Here is a 22,661-nt window from a genome sequence, read left to right as displayed (position 1 = left end):
CCCAAGAAGTGTCACCTTTTGCAACACTCTGTGCGCTATTTGGGTCACATTGTCAGCCCTGATGGTGTGGCCACGGACCCGGACAAGACAGCGTGCGTTCGGGACTGGCCGACTCCGGCCACGGTGGGGGGTGTACGTCGATTTGTCGGGTTCGCTTCCTATTACCGCAGATTTGTACCAAATTTTGCTACGATCGTTAGGCTGCTGCCCCTCCTTACGGCGAAGAATCAGCGGTTCAAATGGGGACCGGAAGAGGAGAAGGCGTTTCGCGGCCTGCGCGATCGATTTGCTTCAATGCCGACGCTGGATTACCCTGATCTCGCTTTGCCCTTCATTTTGGATACCGACGCTAGTGACACGGGTATTGGCGCCGTCCTATCGCAGTGTAAGGGGGGCGTCAAACGCGTTGTGGCTTACGGGAGTCGCGTTCTCTCTCTGGCGGAGACCTGCTATTGCGTTACCCGGCGGGAATTGTTAGCTATTGTGCATTTTGTCCGCCAATACCGTCCGTATCTGTATGGCCGGAAATTCATTGTACGCACGGACCATGAGTTCTCGTTTGACATTCATTACCATAGGGGTTCGCGTCACGCTAATGCGGACGCACTCTCCCGACTGCCGCTTGGATCCGCCTGCGCGTGTGCCTTGGGCACGAATAGGTGCGCGCGGGTTCCACAGCCCCCGCAGCCGGTCATATCTGCTGTGGAGAAGCCCGCGGCCTCCACGTGTCCGGAGCAGGCTGGTGGAGTTTTGAATTTTCCGCATTCCGTGTGGGTTCAGGAACAATTGCTCGATGACTCGCTTGTGGCCTTGCGGAGTCAGGCTATAAAGTCGAAGGGGTGTCCGTCATCTGATGGGATGCCGGGAGCGGCTCTCCGGGACGGGTTGTTGATGTGGAGAGAGGACTTGTGGGGTCACTGGCGTTTTGTCGTTCCGTTGTCGCTGCGATACGAGTTGATTCGGATTCTGCACGCTGAGAATTTGTTACATCTCGGGGTGCAGAAAACCTTGTTGACATTACAACGTGATTGTTTTTGGCACGGCATGATGACTGATGTTGTTGGGCACATTCTGTCGTGCCCCGACTGTGCCTGGCAGAAGCCGCCCAAACAACCGTATGTTCCCCCAGTGCAATCAATTAAAGTGACGCGGGTTAACGAATTGGTGGCGTTGGACATTCTGAGGCCCTTTCCCCCGTCCGCTCGGGGAAACAAATTTTTGTTGGTCGGAGTCGAATATTTTTTGCGATGGCCAATGGCTTGGCCTTTGCCCGACCAGTCGGCATCGTCTATCACGGAAGCATTCCTGTTCGGGTATGTGATGGACAAAGGGGCGCCGGAACGACTGCTCATGGACAAGGGGCGAAATTTTTCTTCGAACCTACTGCGGGATGTGTGCGACGCATTGGGAACTAAGAAAGTTCGGACCTCTCCTTACCATCTGCAAACTGATGGGATGGTTGAACGGTTGAACCGGACCCTGTCGGCCATGCTCTGCCATACGGTTAGCGAGAAGCAGGCCGATTGGGATTTGCATATCCCGGGAGTGCTCTCCATTTACCGGATAGCACTGCATGCGTCGGCGAAGGGTCCTGTTAAAACCCTCCCCGAATATATTCGCGAGTCCGTTCAGCGCGTGGCGGAAGCGCGGGACGCGGCCCGTTTGGCTATGGCCAAGACCCAGGCCCGGAATGAACGGTGCGCCTGGCGCTCTCATCGTGTGTCCCCTTGGCAGGTGGGGGACATGGCCTGGCTCCATTGCCCACAGGTGCCGGTGGGGACCTCCCCTAAATTGCACAAACCCTGGCATGGCCCAGTTGTGCTGATTGAGGTTCCTAGTCCCAGTCTGCACGCGTTTGTGTCGGGTCGCGCCGTTGGTACGTCCACACGTCCCGGTTGAAGCCCTACGTTGCCCCTCGTGTCGATGCGTCATCTCCTAACGTTGCCTTGCCGGTGTCTGTCGCGTCCGACGTGCCACTGCCCTTGCCTGTTCAACCTGCAAGCGCGCCTGTTGTGCCTCCTGTAGACGGGCTGACGGTGATCATACCGGACACGGGGATTTCTGCACCGGGTGGGCCTACCACGGCGATGGAAGCACTTGCTTCCGCTGCCCCTCCAACCCCGCCGAGGCTGCGGCTGCAAGGGGCCCCGATTTCGGGCCTGTCTGATGCGTGGGATTCTGCAAAGGACGGGCCTCCACCAGCGGCGAATGTTTCTGTTTCCGTCGCTCTCGTGAAGGACGGGCCGGCGGCTCACACTCGTTCCAGATCCCTTCCCTTTCGTTGATTCTATTCGTCGTTAGTGTTGTTTTCCGTCGTGTCTGTTGTGGTCCTTCACTCGCATTATTCCATCCTGATTCAGCCGGGACGGCTGGTCCTTTACATCAGGGGGGGGTCATGTAATGCGAGCGTAAGCAGGGTTCGCTGCTGGCCTTTGGGCCAATCATACGGGCCGGGGTATTGGGGGGCGGAGTCAGTATGGGGGCGTATGTGAAGGTCCCCACTCACCTCGGGTCCAATCGGAAGTGAGATGAGTGGGGGCGAAACCTAGGGGCGGAGCCAGCAGGGCGCGATGGGGAGGCCAGATCTGGAAGGTTTGGAAGGGCGTGGTGTGAGGGAGGAGACAGGGTCACGTGGTGAAGGGGATATAGGTGGGAGCCCGGAAGGGCTCCGGGTCAGTTGGTGGAGTGAAGAAGCGGGACCACGTTGGGTGGCCGGAGGGAATCCGCGCCATCAGCCACGTGGCTGCAGGAGCTTCAGCACACCGTCGGCCATAAACTCATCACACAGAGACCCATAGACTCACACAGAGACCCATAGACTCACACAGAGACCCATATACTCACACAGAGACCCATAGTTTGTTGTCCTTACCCCGCTCCTCCGATAATTATCACGGTTGGTTACGTACGGTGCAACAGAAGTTCTACATACTGTACATACAGAATAAAGTTCGTCACATCACAGTCGAACAGATCATTCTCAGAGCTGGAATTTCGCCAATTATAGTGCGTAAGCAAATTTAAAGCGATCGTTTTTTGTTGTTGTTGTTGTTGTGCAGTAATTAATGGCCAGGCTAAGACCATCGACTCACTTCGCTTGAAAACCCAGTTTAATCAGAGGCAGCTACAAAGCCGTGATTCAAACCCAGGATCTCAGTGCTCTGACCTCTTGATTCGCGCGGTTGGCTACGTACGGTGCGACAGAAGTTCAGCATCCATACATGTCATTGGCATTGAGCTCACGGACGCATTTGCCGCTGCCATCGTGAGCAAAGATAGAAGAGTTGCACTGCACGGGATGCTGCTACGTGTGATGGTTTGCGACATTGACCAGCGTGGGGAGGTATAGTCCCAGGGACGTGAGTATGCCGCAGGGACGTGAGGAACGGCGCCTGCACGGGGAATGAACTGTTCATCCCACAGTGGATCAACAAAGAATAATATGGGAATGTTTAACACGTAGTAGTAGTAGGAGGCTTTCGCGACCAATATCATCCATAATACAGGTTTTTTGGGGGTTAGATCATGCAAATATAAATGTGTCATTCAACCCGCCACCACCCGACATAGCCAATTAGTAAGGTTTGTCACGTATTCTTTGGGTCTTTCGGTAAAGTCATGTAGATAGGTTCAAAGAAAATAACAAAAAACTACGATGTTTTGATCGCAACACAAACGGTCGTCATCAGGAAAAGGGGGTTAGCTTCTAAAGGCAAACTGTTTATAAAGGTTTGAAATGGGCGTAGCCCAAATGTCAGCAGCCAAGGTTAATGTAAAATGGTGGGCAGCGACCGCGATGGTGGTGGGGTTTCCACTAATCAAAGGGCTGCCAGGTAAAAATTTGCATGTTAATATAAGATCGTTGAGCGGTCTCCACGGCGAGCACGCTGAGGTGGCTGTGTTAATGTGAAAGATTAGCATGTTAATGTGAGAGATTAGCGTGTTAATGTGAGAGATTAGCATGTTAATGTGAGAGATTAGCATGTTAATGTGAGAGATTAGCATGTTAATGGGAGATATTGGCATGTTAATGTGAGAGATGAGCATGTTAACGGAAGATCGCAGAGCAGCAACCTCGAGGTTGGCGCAGGAGGTGGCCATGTTAGTGTGAGAAATTTTACCTTTCAATGTAAAATCAGAGAGCCGAAAATAACACCTAATATCGTAAGGTGGTAGGATGGGAACATCACAGCCAGTTATGAATTAAACTGGTTATGACTTAAACTGGTTAATAACGTCCTTCCAATGATTGCCCAGTTTGTACCCATCTTCTCAGTTGAAATTGTGTCTGTGTCTGTATATATGGATGGCTTCATGAACAAATCTTTGTTGATAGCCAGTGGGCTTGCAAAGTACCTTCGTCTTAGAAAAATCAATCTCGTGTGAGCTCACCGCATTAAAACAATTGTAGTGACGGTAATGCTGTCACTATAGTGTTAGAGCCAGCCACTATCACAGGAATGCTGCTGGGCGCCTGGAACCTCCCTTTGAGGCTCGAGGGACACATGACTGGGAGCCGAGAGCTCCTGACATGATACAGAAGAGGGCGTGGCCGAGGGCGGGGAGAGGCCGCGGCCGGGGGGATAAAGGGGAAGCCCCAACAGGGATCGGTGCTCGTCTGTGGGATCAACGCTGGGTCCTGCGTCCCGTCGTCTCCGGGTCTGCGGTCTTCGCTCGGCATCGTGGGTCAGGCAGCGTAGAGGCTGACTGATCCGCTAGTAGAGTTAACTCGCTACTCACATAGTTCACCATGTAGTCATCACCTAGACAGTGAACCAATGTACGTTAGAGTTCCCTCTTGGGAAGTGTAAATACACGTGTTGCCTCCAACTCTAGTGTGTGTGCCTCCGTACATCACACTACACAATGATCAGCCACGGCCGAGGTATTGGTCCTACCGTGTTTCAGATCTGCCTTATGTTCACGAACACGATCCGAGACATGCCGCTTAGTTTCCCCAATATAACTACTGCCGCAGACATAGCTTCATTTGTAGACACCGTGGTATTGCATGTCAGGGATAACATCCTTCACAGATGGGATCAGATCACGAAATGTATGTACTGTGTTAAATCGAACCTGGATCTGTGTTTGCTCATGATTTTGGAAACATTTTTGGTGACCCCTGCTATGTATGGCAAGGTGATGGTTTTGATTTGGTCCTCAGATGGTTCTTTCCCAACGGTTGGGGTTATAGATTTACAGATTGTGTAGTTTGAATATCCATTCATCTTGAGAGCTTGGTGTACGTGTTCCAGTTCATTGGCTAGGTGATGATGGTCGGAAATACATCGAGCTCTATGGTGTAGAGTTTTGATGAGGGAATTTTTCTGGGAAGGATGGTGGTGGGAGTCAGGTTTTAAATATGCATCCGTATGGGTGGCTATCCTGTAGACCGAGTGTCCTATTGAGCCATCTGGTCTCTTTTCGATTAATATATCCAAGAATGGTAGCTTGCTAACCTTTTCCACCTCCATGGTGAATTTTATGGCTAGGTGTATGGAATTGATGTGGTTGAAGAATTGGTTCAGAGCTGGTCGGCCATGTGGCCAGATGACGAACGTGTCATCTACGTACCTCTTCCAGAAGGACGGACGTAGAGTGGATGTCTGGATGGCATCTGTCTCAACATTTTTTTTCCATGAAAACATTGGCTACAACTGGAGATAAGGGAGAACCCATTGGGGTACCTTCAACTTGTTTGTAGAATGTTCCATTCCAGGTGAAGTGTTGGTGAGGCAGTGTCTAACCAGGACCGGTACATCAGCATTCAGTCCTTGTTGGACCAAATCTTCAATGATTTCAATGGCGTCAGGCACAGGAACTTTGGTAAACAAAGAAACTACATCGAAACTAACGAGCAAATCACCTGGAGATAGTGAGATGTTCTTAATTAACAATACCAAGTGAGCTGAGTTAAGTACAACTGAGGTGGTCTTATCAGTGAATGGTTGTAAACTAGAACATGCCAATTCGTTACGAGCACAGTACAGCACACCGGATTTGCTCTCCAACACACCGGTGTGTTGAACTTGTAACTAATTTACACGTTCTGTTTACGTGACAAACCTTACTCATTGGCTGTCGGGTGGTGGCGGATTTAACGACACATTTATATTTACGTGATCTAACCCAACAAAACAATCATCTGGGAGTGTTTTCATTCGTATTATACAAAATATTTGTGCTGTTCTTGAGTCGACTAATGTTGTAATCGGGTAGAATTTACCTTCTAAATTTTTTACGTTAAATTATAAATGTGTTTGGTTTACTCTCCAATACAACTGGGGTGCTGAACTAGTAACGAATTGGCGCGTTTTGTTCACGTGACAAACCTTACGCATTGGCTGTTGGGTGGTGGCAGGTACACTGTATGCGCTATGAAGATGGGCCATTGCCCGAAACGTCGCCTATTATATACATTTCCTTTTTAAGCCCCCCCCCCCCCACACACACACAGGGTGACGGAGATGTTGGATTGTTTTATTGCTTGTGCCAACAGCAAGCAGCAGCATCGCCAGGAAATATTCTGTTTGAATATACAGCAGTGGCCCTTTTGTAATAAAAGATGTTGACGACACACAGCTTGGTCTCCGTCTCTCTTTTATTCTTGTTATGCCGCTCACACTCCGCCGATCCCGACAGTGGACCGGCTGTTCCTCTTGCGCGCCCCGCGCGCCCTTCCCGTCAGTCACACTCCCTCCTGCTCCCGCACACCGTTGACTGACGGTATGCTTGGAGCCGTCTCCAGCCACGTGGCTGATGGCGCAGGAAACGCCCCACAACCCAACGTAGTCCCACTCCGTGACTACACCAACTGACCACGAGTCTCTCCGGATCCCCCTTATATTCCCCTCACACGTCATCCTGTCTCCACCCTTCACCCTTCACCACGCCCTTTCGGAACCTTCCAGATTACGCCCTTCGCTTCGCGCCCCTCCGGCTCCGCCCCTGATCTTCCGGGCATTCGATTGGACCGGAGGTGGGCGGCGGACCTCCCCATATGCCTACCTTACTGGGCCCCGCCCCCAATACTCCGGGCCGTCCGATTGGCCCAGAGCTGAGCGGCGAACCCTCGCTTACGCTCGCATTACACTTTGATAACGCGTCGTTTCTGGACACATTTTTACACGGGGCCGTCCATAAATGACGTCACGCACCTGGGGGGGGGGGGTCAGACATTTGTGACGATGTGTGACGATGGGGGGGGGGGGGCGGTGAGAAATGTGACGTTACGTAAAATAAATATAGACAACACGTTCTACTTTATTAAATAGACTTTTTAATAAATGTTTTCTACAACATCAGAGTGCAGCGCCACATTAAATACGCACGACAATAGTTTAAAGCGATTTGAAGCATGTTTTTTTGGGGGGGGGGGGGGGCAGAGCCTTGTGACGTCATTTTTGAGGGGGGGTCTGACTTTTTGTGACGCCGTGTGACGACGGGGGGGGGGGGGGTCAAAAATCGTCCAAAAATCGCGTGACGTCATTTATGGACGACCCCACGCCACCGCCACACACGAGTTTGTGTTTGTAAATGAACGCACGATGCGCAACTGGAAATGTGAAATCCCTCCGGGGCAGTGTGCGGAGAATTGTGGTCACCAGCCAGAATGGAACCGTGGATCATAGAACGACGACTCTGATGCCCGATTCACAAAGACGCAGGAGGAGGCATTAGCAGAGCCACCAGACACCACTCCGCTACCCAGGACGCAATCATCCCTGGCTCTTCAATGTAAAATTACAGCGGTTGCTCCCGACATCAACATGAGCCACACGGAGAAGAAGATAGAGATCTATAGATTGGCACTGAGACCCACAGAGACCCATAGATTCACACAGAGATCCACAGACTCGCATAGAGACCCATGGACTTGCAGAGATCTAAGATTCACACTGGGACCCACAGACTCACAAGATAGACGAAAAGCTTCACACAGCTATAGATTCACATATATCTATAGATTCACACGCAGAACCATACACTCATACAGAGACCCTGCGACTCACACAGAGATCTATAGATTCACACGGAAGAGCCATAGATTTGCATCGAGACCCTGAAACTCACACAGATCGATACGAGCGAGGCATCATCACAGCGATGCACCACTACGCTGCTCCTTCACGCAGTCAGCTGGCTCCACCACCTCAATGTACAATTGCTGCCGTGGGCTCCCTACGCCAACATCGGCCACACGAAGAAGGTGAGCCGTCGACTATCTCCGCGTGTACAGTGAGGGAAAAAAGTATTTGATCCCCTGCTGATTTTGTACGTTTGCCCACTGACAAAGAAATGATCAGTCTATAATTTTAATGGTAGGTTTATTTGAACAGTGAGAGACAGAGTAACAACAACAAAATCCAGAAAAACGCATGTCAGAAATGTTATAAATTGATTTGCATTTTAATGAGGGAAATAAGTATTTGACCCCTCTGCAAAACATGACTTAGTACTTGGTGGCAAAACCCTTGTTGGCAAAACACCCCCAAAGCATAATGTTTCCACCTTCCATGTTTGACGGTGGGGATGTTGTTCTTGGGGTCATAGGCAGCATTCCTCCTCCAAACACGGCGAGTTGAGTTGATGCCAAAGAGCTCAATTTTGGTCTCATCTGACCACAACACTTTCACCCAGTTATCCTCTGAATCATTCAGATGTTCATTGGCAAACTTCAGACGGGCATGTATATGTGCTTTCTTGAGCAGGGGGACCTTGCGGGCGCTGCATGATTTCAGTCCTTCACGGCGTAGTGTGTTACCAACTGCTTTCTTGGTGACTATGGTCCCAGCTGCCTTGAGATCATTGTCAAGATCATCCCGTGTAGTTCTGGGCTGATTCCTCACCGTTCTCATGATCATTACAACTCCACGAGGTGAGATCTTGCATGAAGCCCCATGCCGAGGGAGATTGACAGTTCTTTTGTGTTTCTTCCATTTGCGAATAATCACACCAACTGTTGTCACCTTCTCACCAAGCTGCTTGACGATGGTCTTGTAGCCCATTCCAGCCTTGTGTAGGTCTACAATCTTGTCCCTGACATCCTTGGAGAGCTCTTTGGTCTCGGCCATGGTGGAGAGTTTGGAATCTGATTGATGGATTGCGTCCGTGAACAGGTGTCTTTTATACAGATAACAAGTTGAGATTAGGAGCACTCCCTTTATGAGTGTGCTCCTAATATCAGCTCGTTAACTGTATAAAAGACACCTGGGAGCCAGAAATCTTTCTGATTTAGAGGGGGTCAAATATTTATTTCCCTCATTAAAATGCAAATCAATTTATAACATTTTTAACATGCGTTGTCTGGATTTTATTGTTGTTATTCTGTCTCGCACTGTTCAAATAAAACTACCATTAAAATTATAGACTGAACATTTCTTTGTCAGTTGGCAAACGTACAAAATCAGTAGGGGATCAAATACTTTTTTCCCTCACTGTATGTGCTGCATCCTGTATGCTTCATGCTGCATGCTTGACTTCTTTCGCGCCGCACGTAGCCCATCGTGCTCATCGGAGGCGCGCGGGGCGGCTCTTCTGGAGGCCGTAAATCTTCGACGAGCAGAGCGCTCGGCGCCATCATCATTCCACGGCCACACTTCCATGCGGCACGCCACTTCACTGCGGCAAAAAAAAAATCGGAACGTGCCATTCGGATAGCGCACGCACGCGCGCACGGACACGCGCGCCCAGGATCGGCAAATCATCGCCACCACCACCCCCCCACCACGCGCGCAGTCGCACGCCGGGGTCGGGCGCGGCTGCCGTGGGTCGCGGAGACGGATAATTCTTCATTTTTGAGAGTGGATTCTTGTTCATCGAGATCGGGCGAAGAGGGTAGATTGGGAGGCGTCGAAGCGCTCCGGCGGAGAGTGCCGCAGGGGGACAGAGAAGTGCCGCATCAGCATCAGCAGCAGCAGCCGCGGCGTCGGCAGGGGCGTGACGAGGAGACGGGGACGGACTGCGCGCCGCGGGGCGGGGGTCTCCACTGCGGACTGCGGAGACGCACAGAGACAGAGACACACAGAGACACACAGACACTTACAGAGACAGAGACACACAAAGACGGAGACACACAGAGACAGAGACACACAGAGATAGAGACACACAGACACTTACAGAGACGGAGACACACAGAGACACACAGAGACAGAGACACACAGAGACGGAGACACACAGAGACGGAGACACACAGAGACAGAGACACACAGAGACAGAGACACACAGAGACAGAGACACACAGAGACAGAGACACACAGACACTTACAGAGACGGAGACACACAGAGACAGAGACACACAGAGACGGAGACACACAGAGACAGAGACACACAGAGACAGAGACACACAGACACTTACAGAGACGGAGACACACAGAGACAGAGACACACAGAGACGGAGACACACAGAGACAGAGACACACAGAGACAGAGACACACAGACACTTACAGAGACGGAGACACACAGAGACGCACGGAGACAGAGACACACAGACACTTACAGAGACGGAGACACACAGAGACACACACAGACGGAGACACACAGAGACACTTACACAGACGGAGATAACACAGAGACAGAGACTTACGTAGACATACAGAGAGAGACTTACGCAGACATACAGAGAGCCATATATATAGAGAGACACGGAGAAACAGACGCACGCAGACACAAATATCGACACAGAGATATACACAGATAGATAGACAGAGACACTCGCACAGAGAGAGAGACGCAGAGAGAGATTGGCAGTGAGAAAGGCACGCTGAGATAGACACACAGATTGCGACAGAGACACACAGGGAGAGAGACACACAGCCAGAGAAACACACAGGGAGAGAGACACACAGGGAGAGAGACACACAGAGAGAGAGAAAGACACAAGGAGAGAGACACACAGGGAGAGACACAGGCAGAGAGACACACAGAGAGAGACACACAGAGAGAGAGAGACACACACACAGGGAGAGAGACACACAGGGAGAGAGACACACAGGGAGAGAGACACACAGGGAGAGAGACACACAGAGAGAGAGAGAGAGACACAGGGAGAAAGACACGCAGGGATAGTCCTCCTCGTCCTCCTCCTCCTCTCGGGCCACGCCAGGAGCACGATGAGCCTGCACGCCCCCTACGACCTCTACGCGTCTCCGTGCCGCAGAAGCGCCGCGAGCACCGTGAGCCACGTCCTCTCCGAGTCGAGCCGCTCCCCGGCGCGTCTCTACGGCGCGCCGGGGAGCGGCTCCGGGCTCGCATGGACCCCCCGCGGGTCGGGGGGCGCGCTCGGCGCCCTCAACTCGGAGTACAAGGCGGGCAGGACGAGCGAGAAGGAGCAGCTGCAGAGCCTCAACGACCGCTTCGTGGGCTACATCGAGCGGGTGCACGAGCTGGAGGAGGCCAAGCGGCTGCTCGAGGCGGAGGTGGCGCTCCTCCGGCAGCAGCAGCAGGCGACGCCGTCGCGCCTCGGCGACCTCTACGACGCCGAGATGCGCGATCTCCGCTCCCTCGCCGACGAGCTGAGCCGCGACAAGGCGACCCTGCGGTTGGAGCGCGACCAGCTGGAGGCGGAGGCGCGGCGCCTCGGGGAGCGCGCCGAGCGGGAGTCGCGACTGCGCCGCGAGGCGGAGGGCGCAGCGGAGGCGCTGCGGCGCGAGGCGGAGAGCGCGGCGCTGGCGCGGGCCGAGCTCGAGAGGAGCGCCGAGGCGCTGCTGGACGAGCTCTCCTTCCAGCGCAGGGCGCGCGACGAGGAGGCGGCCGAGCTGCGGGCGGCGGCGGCGCGCGCGGCGCGGGCCAGCGTCGAGGCGGAGGGGAGCAAGCCCGACGTGGCCGCGGCGCTGCGCGAGATGCGCGCGCGGTGCGAGAGCCTTGCCGCACGAAATCTGGAGGCGGCCGACGAGTGGTACGGGGCCAGGTTCGCCGACCTCGGCGAGGCGGCGGCGCGGGACCACGACGCGGTCCGCGCCGCCAAGGAGGAGCTGGGCGAGAGCCGGCGCCTGCTGCAGGCGCGCACGCTGGAGGTGGAGGCGATGCGCTGCGCCAACGAGTCTCTCGACCGTCAACTGCAGGACGTGGAGGAGCGCTTCGGGAGCGAGGTGGCCGCGTTCCAGGTGAGAGCGGCGCGCGCCCCCCCCCCCCCCGGCTTGATCCTCCACGGCTCACTCACTGGGGGATGCGCAGGAGGTCCCCAGGTGAAGGACCACCTCCTTCCTCCTCCTCCCACTCACTCTCGTGGAGGTCACGCGGTGGAGAGGTCCCCAGAGGCCGTGTGACAACAGGGAGGCAGAGGTCACAGAGGTCACTGACAATTCACGTGGGAGTCAACGAACTCAACTGAACTGACATTGTTATTTTGCCAGGTAAGGTCCACTGAGCTACGTAACACTTTTTTTCAGAAGCGACCGGCTATCACAAATGATAGCTCAACGAAGTGGTTTGTCGCGTGGAAATTTATAACAGCCAAATACTCCAAACGCGTGATAATGAGAGAGAGAGACACCGCAAACTCCAAATATACAGCAGCAGGCGTCAGGGCCGGGACCAAACTCACGACCTCCTGCATCCACGGCGAGGGAGTTAACATCTCCTAGCCACCGAGCCGCACCGAGTCACGGGGCGAGGGGGTTCAAAAGGTCAGTGGATGTTACCTGTGGGGAGTGGGGGGAGGGTCACAGGTTGAGGCACCACAGACGTCAGTGACATCTCCTATTGGGGTCAATAGGTATCCATTCATCCCCCACCACCAGCAACCCACACCGCCTCCTCTGCCGGCGATCCTATGAATTGGCGCAAATTCAGGGCCACATTTGGATTGCAGAATCGCGGTGGTTGTTGTGAGTCTCGTTTTTTTGTTGGGGGGATTTTTGGACCGACCCGTTCGCGTTTCTTTCTCGTCTATTTTGTTTCGTTGGTTTCCATTTCGTTCGCTGCGTTGCCCTGAACGGACCGGGAGCGTTTGTCCCGCGCCCTTTGCTACGCTGCCAGCGGAGTCGCCCGATTCCGTTCAGTCATTCATCCCGTTCATTCAGTCATTCATTCCGTTCATTCAGTCATTCATGCCGTTCATTCAGTCATTCATCCCGTTCATTCAGTCATTCATTCCGTTCATTCAGTCATTCATTCGGCCCAATGAGCGACTGTTAGCGATTCCGTCCCAAGTGACTTAGCCGGCCGGTCGCTCTGCGTGAGAGCTGGTGGACTGCCGGGAACTGATTGCCCGGTGTTGACAGGCAAGGATCCCCTTCCTGAAAGAAATTGGGTTCCTAATTCGACGCACAACTATGGACGGTAATTCATTACAAATGGGACCTTGCGCCATCAACAGGGTCCTTTGCCCATGGGTATCAGGCAGTTCACCAGAATCGGTTCGAGCGGCGAGCCTAACTCGGCCGATGAGACACCGAACGATCGAAACCGATTCAAAGTTTGGCTTGTGTTGCACCAATGCTGCTCACAATGGACACACCCAGAAGGCCCAGTGGTCGTAAGGAGGTGGCCGGTTCGATTCCTCGTCCTGGCGCGGCAGTGCAAGTTTCTTTAATAACAAAACAATATTTTTGTATTGCCAGGTAATGCCCACTGAGCGAAATAGATATTTTTCAGTAGCGACCTGACTATCACAAATGATAGCTCAACGAAGTTGGCTTGTCACGTCCTCCTCCCCACATCCTCCTCCACGTCCTCCTCCACACGTCCTCCTCATCCCACGTCCTCCTCTTCCTCCCAATGTCATCCTCATCCCACGTCCTCCTCGTCCTCCCAATCTCCTCCTCATCCTACGTCCTCCTCGTCTTCCCAATGTCATCCTCATCCCACGTCCTCCTGTCCCCCGCGTCTCAGGAGAGCGTCGAGCAGCTCGAGGATGAGCTGCGCTGCACCAAGGCGGACATGGCGCGACACCTCCGCGACTACCAGGACCTGCTCAACGTGAAGATGGCGCTCGACATCGAGATCGCTGCTTACAGGTGAGACCCTGCCCCATGGCCGCCACCACGCTTAGGAGCAGCGATGGTGAAGTATGGCCAAATAACCCTCGCCCCATCGCCGCACGGTGAGGCGAGGCCCTCCTCCGGCAGTGGATTACAAAAGCCCCCCCCACCTCTCCGGGATTTCCCAGGACGGCCCGATCGTTGAGGTGGCGTCTGGTCAGTTGTGCAATGATGATGACGATTGGGATGTTGATGATGATGATGACACCACTCAAGGCAAGAATCACAATAACAACACGCCTGGTTTGGAGGTTGACTCCTCGTACTCATCCTCCCTCCTTTAACTGCCACTCTATCCTCAGCCTTGACCACCGGCCATCATCTCTAACCACTCCCCATACGACGTCTCCAATTTGTATTCATTTGTTCTCCGTTCCACGTGTTCCTCTCACTGGTCTCTCGCGGTGTAAATTCCCAGGCGTGCATCAATCCACCCCAACGATGACGTGCGCGCACTTGCACGGCCGCCATAATGGCTTTGCAATCCCCACTCGCTCTCTCTCTCTCACTCACTCGTCTTTCTTCGCCGTGCCCAAACACGCGCTCAGTTTGCGCGCTCCCTTGCGGAGTCCATTCGACGTTTCGAAAGTGTCGTCGAGGTGGTGTCGTGTTTTTTTTTTGTGGCGCGCTCCCCTAGTCGGGTCATGCACGACCACCCCCCATCCCCGCGTTAACTCGCGTTTTGGAAAGCGGACATCTCATTGTCATTGGTGCGTCGCTCCTCCTTGTTCCGCACGGCCAAACACATAAATCATCCGTTTAAAAAAGGACTTAATACCTTATCGGATTCCTCCAGTATAAATGCATGGTTCTGATTCTGGATAAATGTTTATTTTTTCCTTTAGAGATTGACTCGTGTTGGGAGTTGAAATTAGCGCTCGCCTAAATGCCTCGGCAGCTCAATGCTGCCCCCCGGTGGCAGCTGCCTGCTGTCCCTACGCGTCACAAAGGCGCACGCATCAGGGGGCCTGCCAATTTGGTGGGCAGCACTCGTCTGCCAGTAGGGGGTGGGGGAGAGGCGAATGTGCTGCCCACGTGGCTTTGAGCCAACCATCGAGAGTGATCTTTGCCATTCAAACGTGGCTAATTTGAACCACGTGGCCGCCTCCACTTTTTTTTCCCTTTGACAAACCTCGCGGGGATATTTAACATCCCCCCCGCCTCTCCCCGTGGTGTGCACTGAGCACGTCAGTCTCTCCGCGGTGAATATAACCCGCGGTATTATAATTACCGGTGAAACGTCGCGCTCGAATTGTGAATGTTGTGGGGGGGGGGGGGGGGTTCCTCTCCAACACACAACCGAGTGTGCTGGACTCGTCACGAATTGGCACGTTCACGTCTACGTGATGAACCTTACTAATTGGCTGTGTCGGGTGGTGGCGGGTTTAACGACGGATTTATATTTACGCGATCTAACCCAGAAAAAACCCCCTCTATTATGGATAATATAGATTGCAAAAGCCCTACTACAGTGCTGCGTGTTGAACCAGTATTAACCAGGGTGGCCACTGGGCCTCAAAACCGTGAACCTCCGCAACAATCGGCAAAAACACGCTGGCTGCGCCGCAGTTGCCTCGTGTCCCCCCCCCCCCCCCGTCCTGCCGCCCCCCCCCCCCCCCACCAAAACGGTGCCACCACCACCACCTCCTCCTCCTCTCGTCCCGGACAGAAAACTCCTGGAGAGTGAGGAGACTCGCTTCGGAGGTGGCGGCGGCAGCAGCGTGGCGGACCGCACCTCCGCCGCCTCCTTCTCCTCCTTGAGCCGCTCGCCGTTCCCCGCCTCCTACTCGCCGCCGCTGCTGCTCCTCCGCCGCAAGACGCCCGAGGACAACGGCAAGAAGGTGGCGGCCAAGGCGTCCGCCCGGGAGGGCGGCGTCACGGCGGCGGTGACGGTGGTGGCAAGCTCCCCCAAGAAGAAGAATAAGAAGTCGCTGGTGGGGGAGGAGGAAAAGGGGGAGAAGAAAAAGACGACTCCTCGTGATAAAGAGAACAAGGAATCGCACAAGCTGAGCCCGAGCAAGCAGAAGCAGGAGGAGAAGGAGAAGGGAGCGAAGGGGGAGAAAGGAGAGAAGGGGGAGAAGGTGGAGAAAGGGGAGAAGGGGGAGTAGGGGGAGAAGGAGTAGGCGCCTCGGCTGGCTGAGGCGGGGCGACCTCGCGGATAGGACACTTGCCCATGCAATATTTAGAGATGGTGTCTAGGCTAGCGACCCCGCTGTGTGTGTAGCCCCTAGAATGTCTATTCGTCGAGTGAATGCCCAAACAATCGATGCATGATGGTGGTGGCGGTGGCGGTAACCACGGCTCGTTCTCTCCCGCCCACACCCGGCGGCTCCCCGTCTCTGACGCGGCGTTTGTCACAAAGGGACGGCGCCCGCCACCTCCCTGAGCGATTTAATTCGGCTCATCCGGCCTCCCGCACTTACCGCCGTGACGTTTAGAAAATAGCCGCGATAACCGCACGCCGCCCAGTAGTTCGCCCGAGAAATAGAGCGGAGAGAGAAACTCAATCTCGGCTGTGTGGAGTGCCCCGGTGGGAGGCAATTTGGACCCATTTGCTGCTACTTGCTAAAGGGCAGCACCTCATTTGAATTTCGAGGATGTTGAATTTTACTTTTGACGCATCCCAACATTCTACAGTTTCGTTTCGGGTCGACAGCTGTAAAGGAGCCCTGTGCGGTCGGCAGTCTCTGGGTCGGTAAACACAACTGAGGACGCACGCATCACATTGCGCGCAACTCGGAACGATCCAATTGTGTACGATTTACGCAACTTACAGACCACCCATGTCCATGCCAATGTTGCCATTTAGCCGGGCGGCAGCGGCGGTAGTTACACACGCTGTCACCCAGCGCTGTGGAGGCAGCTGGGAGGTGGAGGGGGGGTGGTGGATCGCACAGATGTTGTGAAACTCCCTTTCCCGTGGCTATCAAGGAGGTGCCATACCCTGACTCGCCAGGAGACGGCAAAGATGTGGACTCCACCTGTTCCGTCTGTAAGGGGATTACCAACGAAATGTCGTACTCGAATTGTAAATGTTTGTGGGTTTACTCTCCAACACACAAGCGGTGTGCCGAACTAGTAATGCATTTGCACGTTTTGTTTACGTGGCAAACCTTACTAATTGGCTGTGTCGGGTGGTGACGGGCTTAATGACACGTTGAAACTTACGCGATCTAACCCAAAATAAACCCTCTATTATGGATGAGATAGCGTGTTTCCCCCTCGCATGCGTAGTTTTTCTCCGTGTGCTCCGGTGTCCTCCCACATATAAACACTCATGAGATTGGCCAAGAACACCTTATTACAACAATAATAATTGACATTTGTAAGTCGCATTTCATCCGTAGAGGACTGCAGATCTTGGGCAGTTGTCGGGTAAGGCCCACTGAGTTGTGCAGCACTTTTTCAGAAGCGACCTGGCCACAAATGATATTACAATGAAGCGGCTTATCATTATGTGGAAATGTATAGCAGCCAACTATTCTAAACGCATAATGTTGATTCTAAATGTGGAGGGAAAAAACCAGAGAACCCGGAGACAAATCCACGAGACCACGGGGAGAGAGACACACAAACTCCAAATATACAGCAGCAGCAGGCGTCAGGGTTTGGATCGAACCCACGGCCCCCTGTGTACCAGGCGAGGTCGTTAACATCCTGCCACCGTGGCGCCCATTACAGAAGGGATCTTTAGTATGCGTGGCAGAGAATTATAATTTCAGAAGTAAAACACGCGACATCAAACTCGTTTATGGAATATGAGATTATGAAAGAAGTGTGGCATTTGAAGCAGACACTACGTACGGTCTGTTCTAGAACGCGGTGGTTGTTGCGTTCCTGAAAAACACCACCGTGTTGTGTAATAATCGCGTTATAATGAATCATATATAATGTAGGGTAAAGCACAGTCCGCGACAACACGTGAGAAGCTTACTCAGGCCGACAAAGACCGCGGCGCGTGTGGTAGCATCTAGAAGCATCCAGCAGCATCCCGCTGCCTCGTGCCACGACGCTACGCCGAGGCGGCCGTACGAACGCTTGTTCCAACTGGCGCTGCGACGTCGTTCCGTTCGCTCGATCGCGTTCTATATCCAAAACGCATCCGCGTTTAAAAAAAACTAAAATGTGTTCCCCAATTACATTCGTCGCGTTGCATATCCAATTGGCGCTATGAAAAACAACGCGCGGCATTACAGGAGGACGCGGCTTTGTCCTGAGCCTTCTGGACGCCACCCACGGTGGACGTTGGTGGCATTTCCCACCCCGCGTGGAGCCGACCCACCGCCCCCATGGGCCGCGGACCGGAGCAGTAGCCCCGCGGCGTCCAGAGACGACTCGCGCGCCACTTTGTGTCAGCATGCTTTCCGTGCCGTCCGTCCTCGTCTGAAATGACGCGTGTGTGCGAAACGATTTTTATTTATTGTAATAATTATTATTTACAAGCTCATGTTTTCTCATCTTGTCCTTTTGTTTTGTTTATTAAAATCGTAAAAAACGCGCTGTGTGTGTGTGTTGATTAAAGTTGCATGTCGCTGGTGGATGCGTCATTCTGGGATAGCAATTTGGCGCGTTGGGGTGGGGGGGTGGTGGGGGTGGGATAAGAATAGGTTTTACCCTTTCTGGCAAGGGAGGTCCCATGATGGGGGTGGGAAAGTCTGCGTTTCGAAATCGTCCAATCCGGCAACTACAGAGGCGCTCGGTAAATTCGAAGCGTTTTAAGATAAAGTCTGCCGCTGCTGCTGCTTTGGCAGTGATGCAGAAGGGCACACAACCACGAAGTCACCCAACACGTTCCGTGTCGACACACACTGCGTGTCCTTAAACGAAAGAAACATTTATAATAGTTGAACCTTCTTAATGGAGCTCCAAGACACTTTGTTTCTCCAATCGAGTCCTGCTTTGGGTTGTTTGGCAACTTCAATTGTCGAGTGCCCGGCTTCCTTCATGTGGATAAGGACACTGGAAACTTCCGGATGAAACTCGGCGCACGTTGCCGGAACGTCGCCCACTGCACGCCTCTCTTCGTAAGGCCTCGTGCCTTGGCGTTCATCATCTACAACTCGACTCAGCCACCGCTTTCCGTTCCCTTCATTGGCTCCCTTTCGCCAGCGGGACAAATGACAAAACCCCGCCTGCCTTCGACATCGCGCCTTCAACCATCAGTTCTCCACCATACCTCGACTCACTACTCTCTCGCCTTGCACTGAAGACTCATGGAAGAGCCCGAGGCGGCAGCAGCAGCGTCATTCAAAATCTACTTCGGACACCAAAGGTGTCGAACTGTTACAACTGAACGTCACTCTACACTACACTATACACTACATTACTATACACCACACTATACACCACACTATACACTACACTACTATACAATACACTATATACTCCACTACTATACACTACACCATACACTACATTACTATACACTATACACTACTATACACTATACTCTACACTATACACTACACTACTATACAGTACACTATATACTCCACTACTATACACTACACCATACACTATACACTACATTACTATACACTACTATACACTATACTCTACACTACTATACACTACACCATACACTACATTACTATACACTACACTATATACTCCACTACTATACACTGCACTATACACTACTATACACCACACTATACACCACACTATACACTACACTACTATACAATGCACTATAACCTACACTACTATACACTACACTATACACTACACTACTATACACCACACTATAAACTACACCATACACTATACACTACACTACCATGCACTACACCATATTCTTTGGTTCTTTTCGGTTAAGTCACGTCTAAAAATAAAATAATAAATCAAAATAAAACAACACATTACGACGTTTCGATTGCAACACAAGCAATCATCATCAGGCATAAAAGAAATAGCAACAAAAATCTAACTAGAAAACTATAGACCGACATACAAGCAGACAGACATCACAACGGCACACAGAGAGAGGACACAAATCGGCTGTGTGAGCAACAAAAATCTAACTAGAAAACTATAGACAGACATACAAGCAGACAGAAATCACAACGGCACACAGAGAGAGGACACAAATCGGCTGTGTGAGCAACAAAAATCTAACTAGAAAACTATAGAAAACTATAGAAAACTACTAGAAAACTATATATTAGATTTTTGTTGCTCACACAGCCGATTTGTGTCCTCTCTCTGTGTGCCGTTGTGATGTCTGTCTGCTTGTATGTCTGTCTATAGTTTTCTAGTTAGATATTTGTTGCTCACACTTAAAATTCTAACTTAGCAAATTGTGAAACACGTAGTCAACCAGGCCATGCGTTAATTGTGTGTTAACCGACTCTCTGTGTTGTATTAGATCACATTTCAATATTTTACTAGGTTATTTAATTTTCGTGTGCCTGTATACTCCTCTCTATGTGTGCCGTTGTGATGTCTGTCTGCTTTTATGTCGGTCTATAGTTTTCTAGTTAGATTTTTGTTGCTATTTCTTTTATGCCTGATGATGATTGCTTGTGTTGCAATCGAAACGTCGTAATGTGTTGTTTTATTTTGATTTATTATTTTATTTTTAGACGTGACTTAACCGAAAAGAACCAAAGAATAATTCCTGCAGTCACGAAAGCTCCCAAATTAAGATTCACTACACCATACACTACACTACCATACACTATACTCTACACTATACACTACTATACACTACACTACTATACACCACACTATACACTACACTACTATACAATGCACTATAACCTACACTACTATACACTACACCATACACTATATTCTACATTGCACTGTTACAGACTCATGTCGGTTCTCTGCTGTCGCCCCTCGGTGTGGAACTCTCTATATCCCTTGCACATCCACAACATGGAATGGCCTCTGACTTTCAAGACACATCTAAAGGCCTCTCAATCTGTGTTGTGTCCCAGCGCTTTCGAGCAGCACTGAGCTTGGCTCCGCGCCTCCGAGTTGTTGACTTGTCTGCAACATCCGGCAAGTTATGAATGCCATCATTATGATCACTGAGTTATTGCGCTCAACCCATTCGCTCGGTGTTCCACTCACAACCTCCCACGTGCCACTGCCCAGCGACAGATGCCCAGCGGTGCGGTGCGGCCTCGCTGCCGGTGTGTGACCATCGAAAGCCAGAGGCCTCCTATTTCCCACGAAAGACGTTGGTAAGGGAGTTGGACACTTCCGAAAGGTGGACATGGGGAGGAGGAGGACACAGCGAGAATTTAAACGGCGACCACTCTAGATCGCGGGGTCCGACTGCCGCCCATTGGACAGGGACTCCTCTACTTACGAACGAGTTAGATTCCAGAGGTCTGTTTGTAAGTCGATTTGTTCATACGTCCAACTTTACTCCTGTCGATTCCACGCATGTTGTACGGCATGCACATTAAACACGGGGCTTTACAAGTTGTACAATCTCCTGTAGATGAAGATGCCACCGGTTCTTCACGTTCTGCAGATATAGATGCCACTGGGTCTACATGTTCTGCGGATGTAGATGCCACTGGTTCTTCACGTTCTTCAGATTAGATGCCACTGGTTATTCGTGTTCTGTAGATGAAGATGCCACTGGTTCTTCATGATCTGCAGATGTAGCTGCCACTGATTCTTCATGTTCTGCAGATGTAGATGCCACTGGTTCTTCATGCGTGGTGCGTGGTGGTGGTGCGGGATGGTGGTGGTGCGGGATGGTGGTGGTGCGTGGTGGCGGTGGTGTTGCGTGGTGGTGGTGGAGGTGGTGGTGGTGCGTGGTGGTGGTTGTGCGTGGTGGAGGTTCGTGGTGGTGGTGCATGGTGGTGCGTGGTGGTGGTGGTGCATGGTGGAGGTGCGTGGTGGTGGTGGTGCGTCAAAATTGGTTCTCGTGTTGTCGAGGCGGGCTGCACACGCTGAAGCTTCGCAGTCTGTTGCCGTGTAGCAGCAGCGCCGAGGCCCTGATGGCTATGGGCTGTCCCCGTGTTCCAAAGGCGGCGAGAGTTGAGCTTCTCGTGCCCCCTTAGAGACTTGGGTCGGGACGATTTACACCTCGATTCGTTCCCGGAATCATCAACAGATGATCGTCTGATGTTGTTATGCTGCTGCGCAGGTGGGGTACCGCCAGTACGTCCCTAATGCAGGGTGCTTGAAATACAAAATGTGAACACTTCTGAGAATTTGCAACAACGCCACGAGAGACGTGCCGCCTCCGGCCTCTGTATATCCACGTGGAGAAGATTCCAGGCGCGCGTTGACAACGACGACGAACAAAGTGGGAGACTCTTTGACTTTGTTGAAGCTATTAACATTACATTTGTTATCGTGTTACAGTCTCTTACCAGTTCTAAATTTTCACTTAAAGCTGTCGTGACTGCAGGAATTCGTGTTATTTGGATCTAAAGTCACGTAGATAGGTTCAAATTAATAAAAAAAAAATATAGTTTTTTGTTTGTATATTTTATTTTTATAATTTTGAACCTATCTACGTGACTTTACCGAAAGACCCAAAGAGTAATATTACCCGTTCTTTTTTTCATTAAAAAAGATAGTCCCGTATAAGTGTTAAAATGTTTTTGAAGCACCCTGAATTATCCCGGGTCCCCCCTTCAAATAAACTTGCCCGAGCTCTGCGGTTTCCCCCCAAAATCACAGAGATTTGACACCGTAGTCGT

General features: G+C 52.0%; 1 protein-coding gene across 1 annotated transcript; it reads left to right on the top strand.

Moving 5' to 3' along the window:
• Positions 1–11,115: 11,115 nt before the first annotated feature.
• Positions 11,116–16,094, top strand: LOC144723747 (alpha-internexin-like). Its single transcript, XM_078602679.1, has 4 exons — positions 11,116–12,108; positions 13,838–13,962; positions 15,656–15,884; positions 15,975–16,094. Exons 1-4 carry the CDS (start codon positions 11,116–11,118, stop codon positions 16,092–16,094), a joined length of 1,467 nt encoding a protein of 488 aa, XP_078458805.1.
• The last annotated feature ends 6,567 nt before the right edge of the window (positions 16,095–22,661 follow it).

The sequence above is a fragment of the Lampetra planeri genome, chromosome 18, assembly GCF_965212315.1.
Source record: "Lampetra planeri chromosome 18, kcLamPlan1.2.h2, whole genome shotgun sequence".
NCBI lineage: Eukaryota > Metazoa > Chordata > Hyperoartia > Petromyzontiformes > Petromyzontidae > Lampetra > Lampetra planeri.
The sequence above is the reverse complement of the archived record's forward strand: the minus strand, read 5'-3'. Positions and strand labels throughout refer to the sequence as shown.

Excerpts from the sequence above, each read along its gene's own strand:
- LOC144723747 (XM_078602679.1), top strand. The coding sequence starts at position 11,116 with ATGAGCCTGCACGCCCCCTACGACCTCTACGCGTCTCCGTGCCGCAGA. Across the intron at positions 13,963-15,655 it reads ATCGAGATCGCTGCTTACAG|AAAACTCCTGGAGAGTGAGG; the intron begins GTGAGACCCTGC and ends CGTCCCGGACAG. Across the intron at positions 15,885-15,974 it reads CGGCGGCGGTGACGGTGGTG|AACAAGGAATCGCACAAGCT; the intron begins GCAAGCTCCCCC and ends CGTGATAAAGAG.